General features: G+C 35.3%; 1 protein-coding gene and 1 long non-coding RNA gene across 2 annotated transcripts; one reads left to right on the top strand and one right to left on the bottom strand.

Moving 5' to 3' along the window:
• Nucleotides 1-1,067: 1,067 nt before the first annotated feature.
• On the bottom strand, nt 1,068-3,731 carry LOC129900449 (uncharacterized). Its single transcript, XR_008769618.1, has 3 exons — nt 3,176-3,731; nt 2,270-2,311; nt 1,068-1,432 (listed from the first exon to the last, which is right to left on the bottom strand). It is a non-coding gene; the product is annotated as an uncharacterized LOC129900449 (long non-coding RNA).
• An 8,219-nt stretch (nt 3,732-11,950) lies between these two features.
• LOC129901158 (uncharacterized) lies at nt 11,951-12,955 on the top strand. The gene is made up of 2 exons (XM_055976283.1): nt 11,951-12,190; nt 12,562-12,955. Exons 1-2 carry the CDS (start codon nt 12,091-12,093, stop codon nt 12,699-12,701), a joined length of 240 nt encoding a protein of 79 aa, XP_055832258.1. The 5' UTR covers nt 11,951-12,090; the 3' UTR covers nt 12,702-12,955.
• Nucleotides 12,956-17,151: the final 4,196 nt, after the last annotated feature.

Raw genomic sequence — 17,151 nt, 5'->3', positions numbered from 1 at the left:
GCCATGTCAGCTACAATAGCTGGCGCATGTCTCGCCAACGAGTCAAACTCAAGGCTATAATCTCTGATGCTCCTGCCATTCTGCCTCAATTGTAAAAACCTGTCTACTCTGGCTCGTCTCATCTCTGGAGGTAGAAAGTGGCCAAGGAAGGCCTCCACAAATTCACCCCACACCGCTGGAGGAGCACCCTCGCCCCTAGATAACTCTCATGACTCATACCAATTAACAGCTACATCACGCAGCCGATAGGAAGCTAACTCAACAGACTCTGTCTCAAAAGCCTTAATTATTCTCAACGTACGCTGCACCTGTCGGATAAACTCCTGCGGGTCATCCCCGGGCCTTGACCCATAGAACTCTAGAGGATTACAAGTCAAGAAATCACGAGCCCTTAAACTATCATGTCTATCAGCATAGTCAACCCCTAACCCATGCCTGCGAGCCTGCCCTGTCGCTATTCTGGTCAGTAACTGAACTGCATCTCTCATAGCCCTGTCCTCTGCCCCTGGCTGAGGAGCTGGAGGCTCAGGTACTGGAGCCTCTGGAGATGGCGGTGAAGCAACCCCCCGATCCATAGTGTCAGTTGCTGCTGCTCTCTCCTCATATGGCGGCGTAGTAGAGCTCGCCGACTGGAGCACAACCTCAGGCATAGACTGGGCACGGGCCCTAGTAATCCTCGGGGTCCGACTAGTCTCTCCTACTACTGACTTTCCCTTTTGGGCAGCTGTCGCTTTTCTTGGAGGCATCGCTGTAAATATAATAGTATGTTAGGGAGAAATTATCCTGATAATACAGCTCTATCGCACGATTTAAAGTAAAAGAAATGATAACATCCTAAATGTCCTGTAGCCTCCTGTTTATAGATGTGGTGCACAACACACCGATAAACAAGACTCTACTAGACACGGTCTGTAGACATTCCGAGGATGAACTGCTCTGATACCACTTTTGTCACGACCTAGCCCCGTAGGCCGTGACTAGTGTCCGAATTGGACACTCGTATACACACATATTATCTTTTGTCAATCGACAATTAAACACGATATAGAATTTATATGGGTAGCACGTTGTCTCAAACTGTCACTTATATATATACCAAAATTAGCTATTTCTTGGGGAGTCTTAATTGTCAAAAATAAGATAACATAATACGTAAGCCGACAAGGCTTTCACTCCGAATGTAAATGTCCAAAAACATATGCCATACTAGTACATCAGACAATATCTACATACAACTCACTCATGTGTCTACAGACCTCTAAGAGGATTAACAATAGCATATGACGAGACAGGGCCCCGCTGTACCCCCAAAATACACAAATATATACATTATAAGGATTAGTACCAAAAGTTTAGGCTCCGAGACAATGGAGCACTTCAACCCGTTGAGTAGAATCCTAAGGTGGCGGCTCTCCAAAATAAGTATCTGTACCTGCGGGCACGAAACGCAGCCCCCCGAAGAAGGGGGTCAGTACGAAATATGTACCGAGTATATAAAGCATAAAATATCGTAAAGGAGATCACATCTGAAATAAAGATTCAGGAGTCAAGTATCATAATCAATAAATCACTGTACCTGTGTGTTATAAAATAAAGACATGCATATCATCATCATATATCGTACCTGGCCCGTTATGGGACTCGGTGTCACAATTATATCAATAAATCGTCATATGTATATATATACCATACCCGACCCTCTAGCAAGGAACTCGGTGAATAGAGTAGTGTACACTGATACCGTACCCGGCCCATTATGGGACTCGGTGCCATAATCATATCGTCATATCATTATAATATCATATTATCATATCACGTACCCGGCCCTCTAGTAAGGGACTCGGTGAATAATGTAGTGGAATCCATACATGATAACATACCCGGCCTATCGTAGGACTCGGTGAATAATACCATAATAACATGCACGAATAAGATATCATTAGCAACCTTGTGAAATTTAATCATTATCGGAGACTTAATAGAATAAACAAAACAGACCATCATTTGAAAACCAAGACAATAGTCATTATAAATCACACTAATTATGGATTATACTAAAATATGAATTATACCACAACATGAGTTATACCAACTAGGATGGCTGGAATTATACACATGAGTCAAGACATAACAATATAAATTTTGAAAATCAAGAACGGTAGCCATCCGAGTATATCTACGAATAAGAGTTTCTTTGGAATTTAAGCATACGTCATTCGTTCGTTTCATATGGATCATGCCAAAAGAAGAAAAAGTTAACTTTACATACCTTTAGCGTTTATACGTATATGTTGTCCAATATTGTCTCAACCTATATTAAAACGTTAAGCACTATGATTAAGCTATGGACAAGAATAAAACGTAGTCTATCGTTAGTAGGTTATTTCTAAAAAAAATTGGACAGCACCTCCCCTATACCACTCACTTTTCCCACTTTCAAACCAGCCATATAATCATCAACCAACATCAACAATCCAAAATATTGACACAAAATAAGATTTATTATTCATGTTACCAAAGCAGTAAATTCGGAAAGTCAAGTACCTCACGTTGTATCTAAATTTTGAAAATGAAAACGGCAAAACTGGACTTTATAACCTTCATGAAACATTTAGATCTCTGTCTTAAGTTTCCAATACAAAAGAAATCAACTCAAAATTCATTTTCTACAAAGAGATATCATCAAAATACGAACAACTATACATGAAGGAATTTTCAATCCAGAATCTGGACAGAATTTGTCTTATGATTCATGCTCAGTTTTCGACATAATAACAGCAGATATAGACTAAGACATAAACATAAGAGTTGTAGGTACGTGTATTATCTTTCCAAAACATGTTTAATATCTAAAATCGAAGGTCTACACAATGAGATATTCCAGAATTACTACCAGCTACTCAATTCCAAAAACGGGTTTGAACATTCACAATCTTCATACACCTTTTTCCTCCAAATTCAAGAACAACAACTCATCAACAACATCAAAACAATATCAACCATTATTATACATCATCACTAACCTAATTTCCTCCATTTAATCTACCTAAAACAACCCTTTAACCCATAAATCTCAACAAATCACCAAACTAGTTTATAACACTATTTTCTCCGTTCTAATCCGTTAAAACTCTAACTAAACTTGTTAACAATGAAAAGGAGACTTTAATATTACCTTAAATTTGCAGCACCACATAAAATCTTCTCCTTATTGGATGATATCTAGCTCAAATTGAAGCCAAAGCGACGTACAAAAATTTTCTCTTCAAGAGCTTTGAGATTCGGGGCTTTAATTGTGGTAGATGTTGGTGTTTCTCTCTAGCTTTCCCTTATCTTACTCTCTCTGGAAATTTCCAGATATTTCTTGGTCTAAACTATGAAGGAAGACATAGAATTTTGATTAATTTCGTGGGTATTGGGCCTGACCCGAATTAGAATTGGGTTGGGCCGAATTCACTATTTAGTTTGGCCTGTCAGACTTAAAACGTCTATATCTTATTACTCCGATATCACATTTTGTCCTACAACCTATGGTTGGAAAGATATTTCAATTATCTACAACTTTCATGTTGAGAGTTTTCCCAAATTCTCAAATTATAAAGAGGTTATGGCCTCCCGAAGTCAGCTTACCCGAAACGTAACTTTAAGAAAAACATATTTGATGGCTTCTATTTTGATTCGGCTTAAGGGTCCTTCTTGAGATGTATTTTACTACACATAAATTATTCATATAACTTGGCATCTACAACAAATCATGTCCTTTTAAAATTCAAAATTAAAAGCCCTTGAATTTATAATCGTTAGCTTACGAATAATCCAAAATGCAAAAATACGGAATGTAACAACCCTGAGCCATCAAATGCTCAAGAGAATGTTGCATGTACCTCGAATGATGACAATATTTTATTTAGTGAGGCAATATCAAATAATGAAGGCAGAAAATATTTCGCTGATGTCTGGATCATGGACACAGGAGAAACATGGCACATGACTTCCGGAGAGAATGGTTCTATCAATATAATCCTATCTCAGGAGGGTCTGTGTTCATGGGAAACGATCATGCTTTGGATGTTATTGGTATTGGATCCATCAAAATAAAGATGTATAATGGCACAGTACGCACCATCCAGGAGGTACGACATGTAAGAGACTTGAACAAGAATCTATTGTCTTTAGGACAACTAGATGATAATGGATGTTCATATAAGACTCATGGTGGAGTTATGAGAATATCCAAAGGAGCGCTTGTAGTGATAAAAGCGTAAAAACTTATTGCAAACCTATATGTGCTTAAAGGTGAAACACACCAAGAATGAGAAGCATCAACCGCGTCAGCAAGTTCATTTGAAGAATCAACGATGATATGACATCACAAACTTGGCCATATGTCGGAACGAGGTTTGAAGATTCTTGCTGAGCAAAAGCTTCTTTCCGGGCTAAAAAAGGTATCACTATCCTTTTGTGAGCATTGTGTTACTAGTAAGCAAAATAGACTGAAGTTTAGCAGTTCCTCTGCTAAAAGCAACGAAATATTAGATCTGGTCCACTCTGATGTCTGGCAAGCACCGGTGGAGTCACTAGGAAGAGCGAAATATTTCGTGTCATTTATCGATAATTACTCCAGGAGAAGTTGGGTGTATCCAATCAAGAGAAAGACAGATGTTTTTCCAGTTTTCAAAGAATTCAAAGCGCAGGTGGAACTTGAATCTGAGAAAAAAATCAAGTGTTTGAGGACAGATAATGGAGAAGAATACACTGGTGATGAATTTGATAACTTCTGTAAATAAAAAGGTATTAAACAGCAGTTCACGGTGGCATATACTCCACAACAAAATGGACTAGCAGAGCGGATGAACAAAACCTTGTTGGAACGGACAAGAGCTATGTTGGCAACTGTAGGGTTGGAAAAACCATTCTAGGCAGAAGCAGTCAAAACCGTCTGTTATGTGATCAATCAGTCACCATCAACCGCAATTGATCTAAAAATTCCAATGGAGATGTGGACAGGAAAACCAGTTGATTATTCCCGCTTACATATATTCAGAAGTCCTGCTTATGTTATGTACAACACCCAAGAAAAATCGAAGTTGAATCCGAAATCTAGGAAATGCATTTTCTTAGGATATGCTATGGAGTCAAGGGGTATCGCTTGTAGGATCTCACAGCCCACAATGTGGTAATCAAAAGGGATGTTGTATTTTTTGAAAACAAGATACAAGCAAAAGAAGGTAGCACTTCAAAAGAAAAATCAGAGACTACTACAGTTAAAGTTGAAGAAATTGAAGAAGTTCCAGTTTTTTCTGAAGCAGCACCAAAGCACGAAGAAAAAAAGCAAGTTGAGTTCGAAACTCCACAAGTTCGAAGGTCAACTAGGGAGAGAAGAGAACCAGCTTGGCACTCAGATTATTTTATGGAGAGCAATGTTGCATACTGTCTATTAACAGAAGATGGAGAGCCTTCAACTTTTTACGAGGCTATGAAAGGCCAAGAATCATCTATGTGGGTGGCAGCAATGCAAGAAGAAATTGAAGCTCTTCATAAAAATGAAACATGGGATCTTGTTCAATTACCACAAGGAAGGAAGGCCATTGAAAACAAATGGGTCTACAAGATCAAACACAATGGTAATGATCAAGTGGAGAAGTATCGTGCAAGATTGGTGGTGAAAGGATTCGCTCAGAAAGAAGGTATAGACTTCAATGAGATATTTTCTCTGGTGGTTCGACTCACAATAATTTGAGTGGTCCTAGCGATATGCGCTATATTTAAATTGTACTTGGAGCAGTTAGATGTCAAAACTGTATTTCTTCATGGAGAACTTGAAGAAGAAATTTACATGCTCCAACCAGAAGGTTTTGAAGAACAGGGAAAAGAGAACTTGGTTTGCAGGTTAAACAAATCTCTATACGGTCTCAAACAGGCGCCGAGATGTTGGTATAAGAGATTTGATTCCTTCATTATAAGCCTTGGATACAACAGACATAGTTCAAATCCTTGTGTTTATTACAAGAGATTTGGTGATGAAGATTTTGTTATTTTGTTGTTGTATGTTGATGACATGTTGGTAGTAGGCCCCAACAAAGATCGTCTCACAGAGAAGTGGTTTTTTTCTCCTTGTATTTGAGAGCAGTGTACTCCATATTTAATAGTGAGATCCTTCTAACCCGTGGTTTTTCCTCTCTATCAGTTAGAGAGGTCTCCACGTAAAATTCTCGTGTCTAATTTATTTTCATATTAATTATCATATCAAACTTTAGTTGTGGTGCTTCCTCCCCCAAACACCCACAACATTTGAAATTGTGTAAAATGTCACCCCAAATCCCTTCGACTCAGCCATGTATGTTGCTCTTTTAATCTCCTTTCTTTTCTCCCCGTTCATTTTTGTTTCTTCCCTACAACTTTCGTTTAGCACCTACTTCTGTTAAAAACAAACAGAAATTCCCCAAGCAGGGACGTTCTGGCCACATTCAGATATAATGCTTTTCACACTTAGCTGCACTTCTGTCTCACGAAATTGTGGCATTACCCTTTATTAGGACTTCTCCTGCCTTCCTTTTAATCTGCCAATCCAACGCAAAAAAAAAAAAAAAAAAAAAAAAAACTTGTACTATTATATGAAATGCTTCATTTTCCAAAATATATAAAACTCCTCTCTTTGCAATAGATTTTCCTTTTCAGCACTTCTCAAGTTTATTACTTTCGAAATCTCCCGTTTTCCTTTATAACAAAATCGACATCAACGACATCCCAAAACGACAACTTTTATATGTCATCCTTCCCAACACTTCTCAAGTTTGTTACTTTCAAAATCTTTCGTTTTCCTCAATTTGACATCTAAAAACAATCCAAAATGACAATTTTTACATGACACTCTCCCCTAAAAAATATATTTAACTCCTCTTGCTACAGTTTTCCCCTTTTTCATAAATTTTCAAGGTTGCTCCTCCCGTAAATTCCTTTGCAACTTTTAAAATTCTTTACAAAAGAAAGTATACTAGAATGACACTGTAACTTTGTCCTGTTAGTTGTTATTCAGCACTGAAAATGAAAGAAGTGCATCCATCTCTTTGCTAAACGAACCTTTCTTGGATGAACTAACAATTATAATCAAGTGTGCAGCTCCAAAATTAAAGATCATGATAACTCATAGCGAACTAAATAAACAACAATTAATTGTATGGCAGGAAGAATTTGAAATAAACTCATTTAAATTTGCCTCAAAACACCGGTCACGTAAACCTTGCCAATCTTTCTACTCCATCATCAAAATACCTTTACCATGAAGATGTATTTGTGGTTAGCTGAACTTTGAAAAGAATTGCAATTTTTTTTTTAAAAAGGCAATTTGCTGACCTGTTGCTTGTGAAGTGTAAAAGAGTCACAATTTAAATAGAGATCAATTGTTAAAGTGGTCATACGTTCAATTTAGATGGGTAGCTAAAGCATACGCAACTTAATGATATGTCTTTGTATTGTTTTTTAAAGCATAATGTATCATTTGTTTTCAGTATTCTTCACTGGATTCTTTTTGATCGTAAAAAGTTCAACTAATATAAGCTCAGATACTAATATAAGAAATTAAAACTAAACAACAATAATGCTTATGTCATACAATTTCAACATGTAGTTATGTTCACTAACGAAGAAACTGTCCCAGTAAATAATTTAGAGCTGAGTATTAAATCTGTAGATCTTTCACTTTAAGTATTCATAGTTCATAATGGATGTCGGTATTAATAAAAAAATACCATTACATTATAATCTCAGTTTTTGACAATACAAATACTAGAATGTATGAGATTCCTAATGCAGAGAAAATTATAATTAAGCATCACTTAAATATTGAGATTCATGCTGGTCGTGAGCATCTTTCTGTTCACAAACTAAAAATTTCATGTATTGAAACTGGACACTCCTAGGTTATAGGATATTAGAAGACTATAATTGTTACTAACTAAACTGTTACATTATAACTTTGGTAATGAATTGGACGAAATTTCAGAAAGTGAGTCAAATAAGCTTCATTGGTGCACACTAAAAAGTACATTGCAAACATATATTTGTGAATGATCATATCCTCATCTTTTTCTTTCTTCACACAATCATATTCACTGCTTTTATTAAATAGCCGTCTCTTTAAGTACCTATGATGAAAAAATTTGATCACAATTTTAAGAATTACCTAACTTCTTCACAAAAGATTATTCTTCTTTTGTTATGGTATTACTATGCAGTTCGATTGTTTTGAGAAAATGAAGGAAAAATTAATCAAAGAAGTATTTAAATAGCGGATTAATTACTAAAGAAAAACTTAAAATAGCTGCCAACTGAATAAAAAATGTATAATCCATTATATATGTGTATAATCAGTTTTAACGTATATATAATCACTCTAGAGACACCCATTAATTTATTAACATTTTAACCTATCAACTGAAATATGCACTTAAGAGTAATATTATTTGTGCCAAATCCAACTTCCTACTGTTTTTGCCCCTCATTTTCTCTATTTGCTTCTTTTGTTCAATTCATCCCTACATTGCTCCTCACGTATCTAGGTTCATTTTTTCTCCAGTATTTTAATATTAATTGCATTACGATAATTCCTCATTTTTTAAAATCTTTATTTTTAATTATTATTTATCGTATTGTAACTTTTTACATGTTTATTTGGTCTTGTGATTTATACACTATTTACTTATTTGTGCATTTTATGCGGTAGAGCAAAGCTGAGCAACTTTGTCAAAGCTGAATTTCTCCCCGGGTGAATGTGTTTTTCTCAATTTTCAGTATTTTTTTCGCTTCCACATTAATACCGTTGTTAAAAAAATTGTACTCTTTAAATTTCCACATAAATGATAGTGAAAATATTTCTCTCCTAAAATACAAATTTGGTGTCTGTATTCTTTGACCAGGAACTAAATGGATAAGTTACGAATTATGTTATGTTTTCCCTATAATATGTTATTCTTGGTGCAACCACTGAAATATTTTTTTGTTTCATTTGTTTAATTGAATCACTTACAAAGTGTTCACATTGAATTGTTTCTCCAAGTTTTACCAGATGTTATTTACAATCAATTCTCGATTCGCTCAATCAACACGGGTGAAAATAGTGATTATCACCATTTGTGGTTTCTGATTTTGCTCTTTAAATTTGTTCAACTATTTGGAGAAACACTCCACTTATTCACTCGCCTATTTATTTAGTCATGTGGCAGGAAGCTACTCAAATTCATTATTGCTTTCTGATTTTAGCTATGATCTTCAAATGAGTTTGCTTGATTTGCTGGATCACTTCAATTTTTCTTAATACCTATATTCATCCTCTCTTGAAATTCAGGTGGACAAGGTATCTGAGATCATGAGAAGACTTCACTCCTCCCGATAAATGGCCTGTCTAATATTAGCAAGTGATTACCTTGCAAATTTTCTTTTCTACCCACTGAACGTTTTAACAAATCACCTTAATTTTAATTATTTCTACTTATTAGTTTTTGATCGCACTTATTAGTTGCATATGGTGATTAGGTTGTTATTTTGAAAAGAACTTCTCGACCTCAATGGAACTCGTTTTAGAACAAGGATCTACAACATATCTTAATGGATTGATACGATGGATTTTAAAAGATTCAATGGCATCACTCGACAAAAATGTAAAGTGGTTCCTGCATTGCCAAAAGTATTTGGAAGTTAGTAAAATGAGTATGAAGGGACTATGTATGGGTGGACTTATACGCAATATAACGGGAAAGATACTAGATTTCAAATCTACTGACATTTCTAGGACATTAACCTACATATTTGATACATTAAAACTATTTCTCAATTTATATTTTATGTAAAAAACTAATGTGATTGAGAACTAATTCAAAACCGTTGGAAGTTTTTATGGTCTTTATTTATGGTATATGTTGAGGTTCACTTAAGGAGATCTAAACTTGTAAAAAGAATATATTTAAAAAGATGTGTCATTTACATGCATTTAGAGCTTTTAAAATGTATTGAGAACGGAACGGTTTATATTGATCTCACACTTGATTGAATTGACATATTTCGTATTGCCAATGACAAATACTCTCCATTGAAGATATATTAATCAGTTTATTTTTATGCAATATGTTTTATACAAGTTCAAATATTCTTTCTGCTTTTCTCAAATTTAAATAATTGTTTTTCTTCTATCGCCTCAACTATCTTTTAATAATCCTTTTCATGGATATTACTGAATAATCATAAGTAAACTTAATAATAAAGTAGTGATCGAAACAAAAAAAACAACAAATATCGTTTTGCTAGCAAAATAGTGTCATTGACAGAAATCATTTAATCCAAATAATTTGTTCTTCATACATTATTTTATTAAAATTCAAGAGATGTGATTTTGAATTTTCATCAAAAGTTGGAGTACAGCGAATAATTATTAATAAAATGTATTAAGACTTAAAATAAAAATTTATTAGCTGTAGGATTACAAAAAAATTACAATTCATCTTGGGATAAAATTCTTTAGACAATTCAGTGTACTCACTCGAAAACACGAATATTATTGAATAATCAAGAATAAACTTATTGAGGTAGCTCACCACCGCTTGAAGTGCCAATAATTTACCTAGTTTATAAATAAATAACCAAACTAAAAAAAAAAAAAGAGATCCCAAGCTGCCACGTGACGGTGACGGTGAGTAAAACCACATTATAATTAAAAGAATAAAACGTCCACCTATGGTAAATAATATTGTTGAATCGGGCCTTTCTTCTCAGGACAACTTTAGTCATGTTGACGTCTTCAGGTCGCAAAATCATCCTAAACCATTCAAATTTATATTGTTTGCTGATTAAATTTTACATCATTTGAGTTAATAGGCAAAATGGTGAAAAATATATAATCTCTACTTTTACTTTATTTGTATTATATGGCCTTTTAACAAAGAGAATTTAATCGAACCTCTTCTATTTATACCTAATACATAGTTAATTCAATCATTGATCATCAATATATATAAGTTAAATGCATAAAATAAAATCCATCGAAAAACTGATAAAAACGTGGTGTTAGTTAGACCCCATTGCCGACAGTACGGGAAAGTTGTAATAATTGTAGAACCTCAAAAGACTCCACGTATTCTTTAATACACAAAAATATCTTACTCCTTGTGTCCTTCATTTCTCTCCTTTCCTTTTCCATTTCTTGGATTAGGAATCTTGGTCTGATTAGCTCACCCAATCTCCAAATCCACTCACACTAAATGTAGCAAAATTGAATTGACAACACTATAAAAAAAATTCTTAATTAATTTATTACTTAATTTGAAGTTATTTTACTATATTTGGGGTAAACAACGCATGTAAATAATATTTTTCGGAAAAAAGGCTCACTAATAATGTTCTCTCCATTTGAGGTATAAAAATCTAAAGAGTCAAACCGCCCAACCACACAATATTTTTTAATTATAATATAAAGGTGTCATTTTTCTCCTTTCTTTCCCACTGAAAACATGACACGTTTTGAATCAAGAGAAGTCAAAAACCAGCACTGTAGCACTAGTAGAAAACACTACCTCCATCCCAAAATGATTTTCTCTTGATTGGTCAAATTAATTAATGTTTAATATGAATTTAATTATAATATTTTTAATTTTTAAAAATAAAATTAATATATATAAAAATATTATAAGTTATAATAATTAATTATTTAAATAGTATTTGAAAACAATTATGATAAACTGTCCAAATAATAACTAAAACAATCCCCCGAGGCCACAACACGAGAGACTTGAGGCACCAAAATATCTCTTACACAAGGGTCCCGTCGGTGAATAATTTTTGTTTCTTTAGTGAAAATATCAAATCCAAAGTGGGGTAAATTTTGTCTGCTTAATTTACAGAGTTGTTAGAAAATTCAAACTTATACATCCGTATTTCACTGTATATATATCTGTCAAGTATCATTAATTAAACTGCTTTTGTGAAACCCCACATGAAGAGTGGAAGAAACACATCACTCCTTTATTATTTTCCAGTCACTTCATTCTTCACTGCTTCAAAGAGTACTTTAAACCCTTTCTTGCTTTTAATTTTCAACCAAACATGGGAGGAGAGAAGATGGAGGATTTGTGGCAAAAAATGGTTTTTCCGGTTAGACGAGTTTGGGGTGCTGTTTCTGCTCGTGTTAAGCCTCGCAAAGATGGTTAGTCAAAAAACTTTTTCTTGCTCTTGATTTAATGCAGAAAATCTTTATAGTGAACATATAGGAAGAAGCAACATATGCATGAACTAGTTTTTTTTTCAAACTTCTCCCTTTGGTTTTTCTACAATTTAACTTTATAGAGATGCTTGTTTTAGACTACAAAGTTTCAAAAGTTATCATTCTTTCTCAGATTCCGTGTCCAGTCAGACACCAGAACGGAGGATTACGAGTTATTCACTACACTAGGGTAGAAGAGAAACCTTTTAACTTCATAAACCTTGGACAGTCAAGGAGAAAAGTGAAAAACATAGAGACAGTAGCTTTATGGAGTAGTACTTACATACTTGTATACTGGGTTTTGTTTCCTTCAGGTGCTGGACTATTGAAGCTTCAAGGTGATATACAGTCCTGTGGATATGCTGATATACAGGTGATGTGGGAAATGCTTGGAGGGATGGAGTCTGAATTGACATCTCGGCACATTAAGCACAAGGAATCAACCGTTGTTTAGGGATTTTGTATGGTTCAACCAGAGCGCTAAACCATCCTCCTCTCCAGATCACACCATTAAGATGGTATGCTGCACTGCAACAATAAGAGTATCTGAAAGAGTGAAGAGATGTATGCCACTTATATTTCTCAATCACCTGAGTAGATATGGGGACTTTCATGACAACATTATCAGTTGTAAATATCCCATGGTCCTGATGATGTATGAAAAAATCGGCACTAAATAAAGAAGCTCTGAAGAGCTCAATTTTCCTACTTTCTTTGCTCAAGTCTGAAATGCAGAAACAAAAAAAATACTATAAGGATGTAACTCATACCCGTTGTGATCGCAATATAGACACAACTCTAATAAATTGGAGGCAGTGCTATCGAAACTGGCCCATCCACAAGGTGGCATCTGAAAAAAGAATCAAAATATACTCCTATGATGGACCATAAATAACAGAATTTTTAATATGAAGTGGGAGGCATTGCTGCAACTCACCACTGGAAGGTCAATTGTATATAGTATGGAGTATGGCTATCCCCTTAACTGATGTAGCCAGTATAGGTGCAACAATTGCGTGTAACATATAATTTAAAACAATCTTGTTATTTAAATAAAAGAAAAGAGAACTGTCAAGAACTCAATTTTCTAGTCTATGATGTTTCGTGGACGCCAAAACCTGCATCATCTGTGGTAGTCATGTTACCAGAGACACGATGCTGATAAACTGAGAGTTGTCGTGTCTGATGCTCAAATCACGGAAAAAGAATAAAAGAGAAGAAATCTCATGCATGTTTCATAACAATGCTCTCACACACCCCTCTGTAAAATGAGTGCAAATCAAAAGATTGATTCAGCTTCTGTACCATGCATTCGTCCGAAAGCTTTGGTATCCACCAGAGGGCTGAAGGTGAATAGAAAACAAAAGGTTGATTCAGCTTCTGTACTATGCATTCATCAGAAAATTTTAGTATCCTCCAGTGGGATGAAGTTACGAAAAACTTCAAAACTCCAAAATACTTTCTTTTTCCAGGATAATGAAACTGAGGGATAGAAACTAATAATGATACAATACAATATTCAACTATTAAAACTTCTCGTGAAGCTACATTAGTAATTTGGTTGCAGAGTAATACCATGGAAAGTGTTACTTAATGTAGTCTGCATTCTTTCACGTGCATTTCTAAAATGATGGATAATTTGAAGAACAGGACAAAACATTAATATTATCTAATCATTCAGTCATTTAAGAAAATTTCGCAATAAAGGAAGAAGTAGAGTAATAATCAAGGGCTTAGAGTTTGACCAAAATTATCTAAGCGTTCAATCACTCAAGGTCTCACAGTTACAAGCTAAGTTGCTTGGACCCTCTGAACATGTTGCCACACCCATGTCGGATCCTCCAAAACTATTACAAGTAAGGGAAAACATAAACAGGACTAAGTGGATAAGTCGTGGCCAACAGAGAAGGCCTGAAAAGATTGAAACAATTAAAATAGATCAAGATCCCAGCTGATAATTAAACATAGGCAATTACGGTACCTTTAGGACCAATAAATTTACAGTGCTTTCTTACATGCTCCAGTGTTGATAACTGAAAAGTAGATCTAAAGCAGCATTCAAGGGCACTAACTTGACAAGACAGATTGTTGTAAGGCTCCGATTATGCTTCCTCCAATGAAATGTTCAAAAATATTCTGAGTTGGTTTTTGTTTAGTTTCTGGAATGTTTTTTGGCATAAGTTGAGTTTTGGGTCAAGTCTTGGAAAACAGTTGTTCAAAGAACAACTGTTTTTAGACAAGTCTTTAACTTAAAGGGGCAAATTGTGTTTGGGTTACATAAGACCAATGTATTCTAAAACCTGAATATGGCCAAGCTTAAGGTTTTGGATATATTTGCGAGAACTGTTTTTCCAAGAGCAAGCCATTCCTGAAAAGTTTCCAAAAAAAAAAACACGAAAAAAAAGCAGATAATCAAGGTAAACCATCACCTACGCTAATAAATTGCATGAGTTTCATACAAAACCCAGATACAGAAAGGCAAGAGAGAGCAGATTTGGGATGCACTCCAGAAGACAATTTCAATATCATTCTTCCCCCCCCCCCCCCTCCCCCCTCCTTCGCAATCTCTTAGCTACCGCTAACAAGACACTGATAAAGCATATTTTGCGATTCAGCATTACTGTTCATGAACATCATAAGGAATCTACATGAGATTCAGAAACTGCTGCATAACTTTAAAGACGGCAACCATGCAACAAGCAAAGCATCAAAGAGGGCTATGTACTCTCCCAGATGGAACTTGATCCCAGTTTCATGGCAATACACCATAGTTTGCATATTTATGTGCTCCTTTGCAGGAACCGGTGGAACAGAAGGGTACTCTACTTGCAACACTTTATCTCTAGTTCTCCTCGCCCGTTTTATGCTACTATCCAACATAGTACGTAACCCAAGCCACACTCAACTAAAAAGTTATTCTTTTAATTCAAAGCGCTATTCTGATGGAAGTACTCCCTAATCTGCCAGAGGTAAATCAGATAAAAATGCTGAATAAATCTATTAAAACATTTAAGGTCCAAGAACAATTGAACAGGAGATATTCAAGGCTACAAGCTATAAGGTTAAGGCCTCCCAGCTACTATGCCCCAAGCAAATTCCACTCCACCTAAACCTGAAGATTTGCTGGTGTACCGGATAAGAGAGTAGTAGTTCAAACCTTTCATCAAACTAAGTAAACAACGTGCCATTGCGTAACTAGCTTGGACAAGAGCAAGATGTGAGGGCCAGCTTATGACAGTTAAAACTGGGCTGTTGATTTTTTCAGTCTTTTAAACACATATCAGCATCTAACTAATACAGGAGGCAACATAACATGGATCCCTAGAAACAAGGGTCTGTTCACGTGAGATCATGCTACAAGATTTTAACAAAAGTGGAGAACTTACTAAGTCCTTTGCCATAGAAACAGATCTGGAGATCCAAAGCTCCATTCAAGATAGCTTGCTTTAAATGGTTTGTGTGTAAAGAAGTGTGTCTCACTCGTGAGAATCTCCAAAAAAGGAGGCTCTGACCTGTGTAGCAATTGCTTTTTATGTGAGAGACACTCAGAGATTGTTCTGCAATTGTGGAAGCCTAAGAATGATTGGATTGCAACAGATCATGCCAGGATCAACAAATGATCTACTGAAGTACTGGCACATAAAATGCCCAAGGAAGAGGAAGCTACTGTGGTGGAATATTATACCTGCGTGTATTTGGTGGACTGTCTGGACGGAAAGAGATACAAGATGTTTTGAAGATTCTGCAAGCTCCACCAACAAGATAAAGTTAAATTGTATATTTTTGTTTTCCTTATGGTGTAGGATGGAACACATAAATGAGGCTGAAACAGTTATACAAACATTAGAATCCCTACAAGAATAGATGGGGCACACTTTTGTTGTTTGTTCTTTTCCTAGATTGCACAGTCCCAATAGCACTTCCTTTGCATAGTTCTAATTTATAAAATATGTAGTATTAAACTGATCATAGCATTTTAAAATTGGAAATGCAAGACTGCAATGCTGGAACCAGTAGAAGGATGGTTTTACTAAAAGGCAAGGTTGTTGAAAAGCCTCTTTCCAGATTTTCCATGACGATCTACAGAAATGACCTTAGAGTGTCCGGAATGAATTATCATGCTTAATCAGATAACTAGTTGTCTTTTTCCATTTCCTCCATGTAGAAGGCAATGTGTAAATTGAAATACTATCAACAGATATGACCTTAGTGTGTCTGGAAGGAACTATCATGCTTAGTCAGACAACTAGTGTCTCTCCATTTCCTCCATGTACAATGCAAGGTGTAATTGAAATACTATTAACAGATATGACCTCAGTGTGTCCGGAAGGAACTATCATGCTTAGTCAGACAGCTAGTTGTCCCTCTATTTCCTCCGTGCAGGATGCAAGGTGTAAATGGAAATACTAAAACCATAAAGGAGGAATCTAATTTGAGAAGTAGATGAAAAGGAAGACAAACCTCAGCATGAATATCAAAGTATCTCTGGAAAAAAAAAACTGTAAGGAAGACTTTTTGTGTGTGTATAAAGTAATTTAACGTGGAGAGCATGGATTGGTAGGTAATGTGATTAATTGGTAAGGAAAATTAATAGGCTAATGATGTCCGTGCCAAGTTTCTGTCATATCTTTTAATTAGATTAGTTTTCTACATATTACATAACCAATAAATATTTATGTACTCGCCCCATTGGACACTACATAGAGTCCAACTCTTTTATATTAATGTTGTCTCAAATGCAAACTTGTTCCTTTCCATGCTGCAGGAGTCCATTGAATTAATTAAAGGGTTCAAGCAAGCACCCTAAAGAAAATTAAAGAAGAATCTTGAAGTACTTTTGTTGAACCCATACTTGGAGATACAAGCAAAAAGGTAATGGAGGACGCAAGTGATTCCGCACTTTC

The sequence above is a fragment of the Solanum dulcamara genome, chromosome 8 (assembly GCF_947179165.1).
Source record: "Solanum dulcamara chromosome 8, daSolDulc1.2, whole genome shotgun sequence".
NCBI lineage: Eukaryota > Viridiplantae > Streptophyta > Magnoliopsida > Solanales > Solanaceae > Solanum > Solanum dulcamara.
Note: the sequence above shows the minus strand (reverse complement) of the source record. Positions and strands in the feature narration are given on the sequence as shown.

Excerpts from the sequence above, each read along its gene's own strand:
- LOC129901158 (XM_055976283.1), top strand. The coding sequence starts at position 12,091 with ATGGGAGGAGAGAAGATGGAGGATTTGTGGCAAAAAATGGTTTTTCCG. Across the intron at positions 12,191-12,561 it reads TGTTAAGCCTCGCAAAGATG|GTGCTGGACTATTGAAGCTT; the intron begins GTTAGTCAAAAA and ends TGTTTCCTTCAG.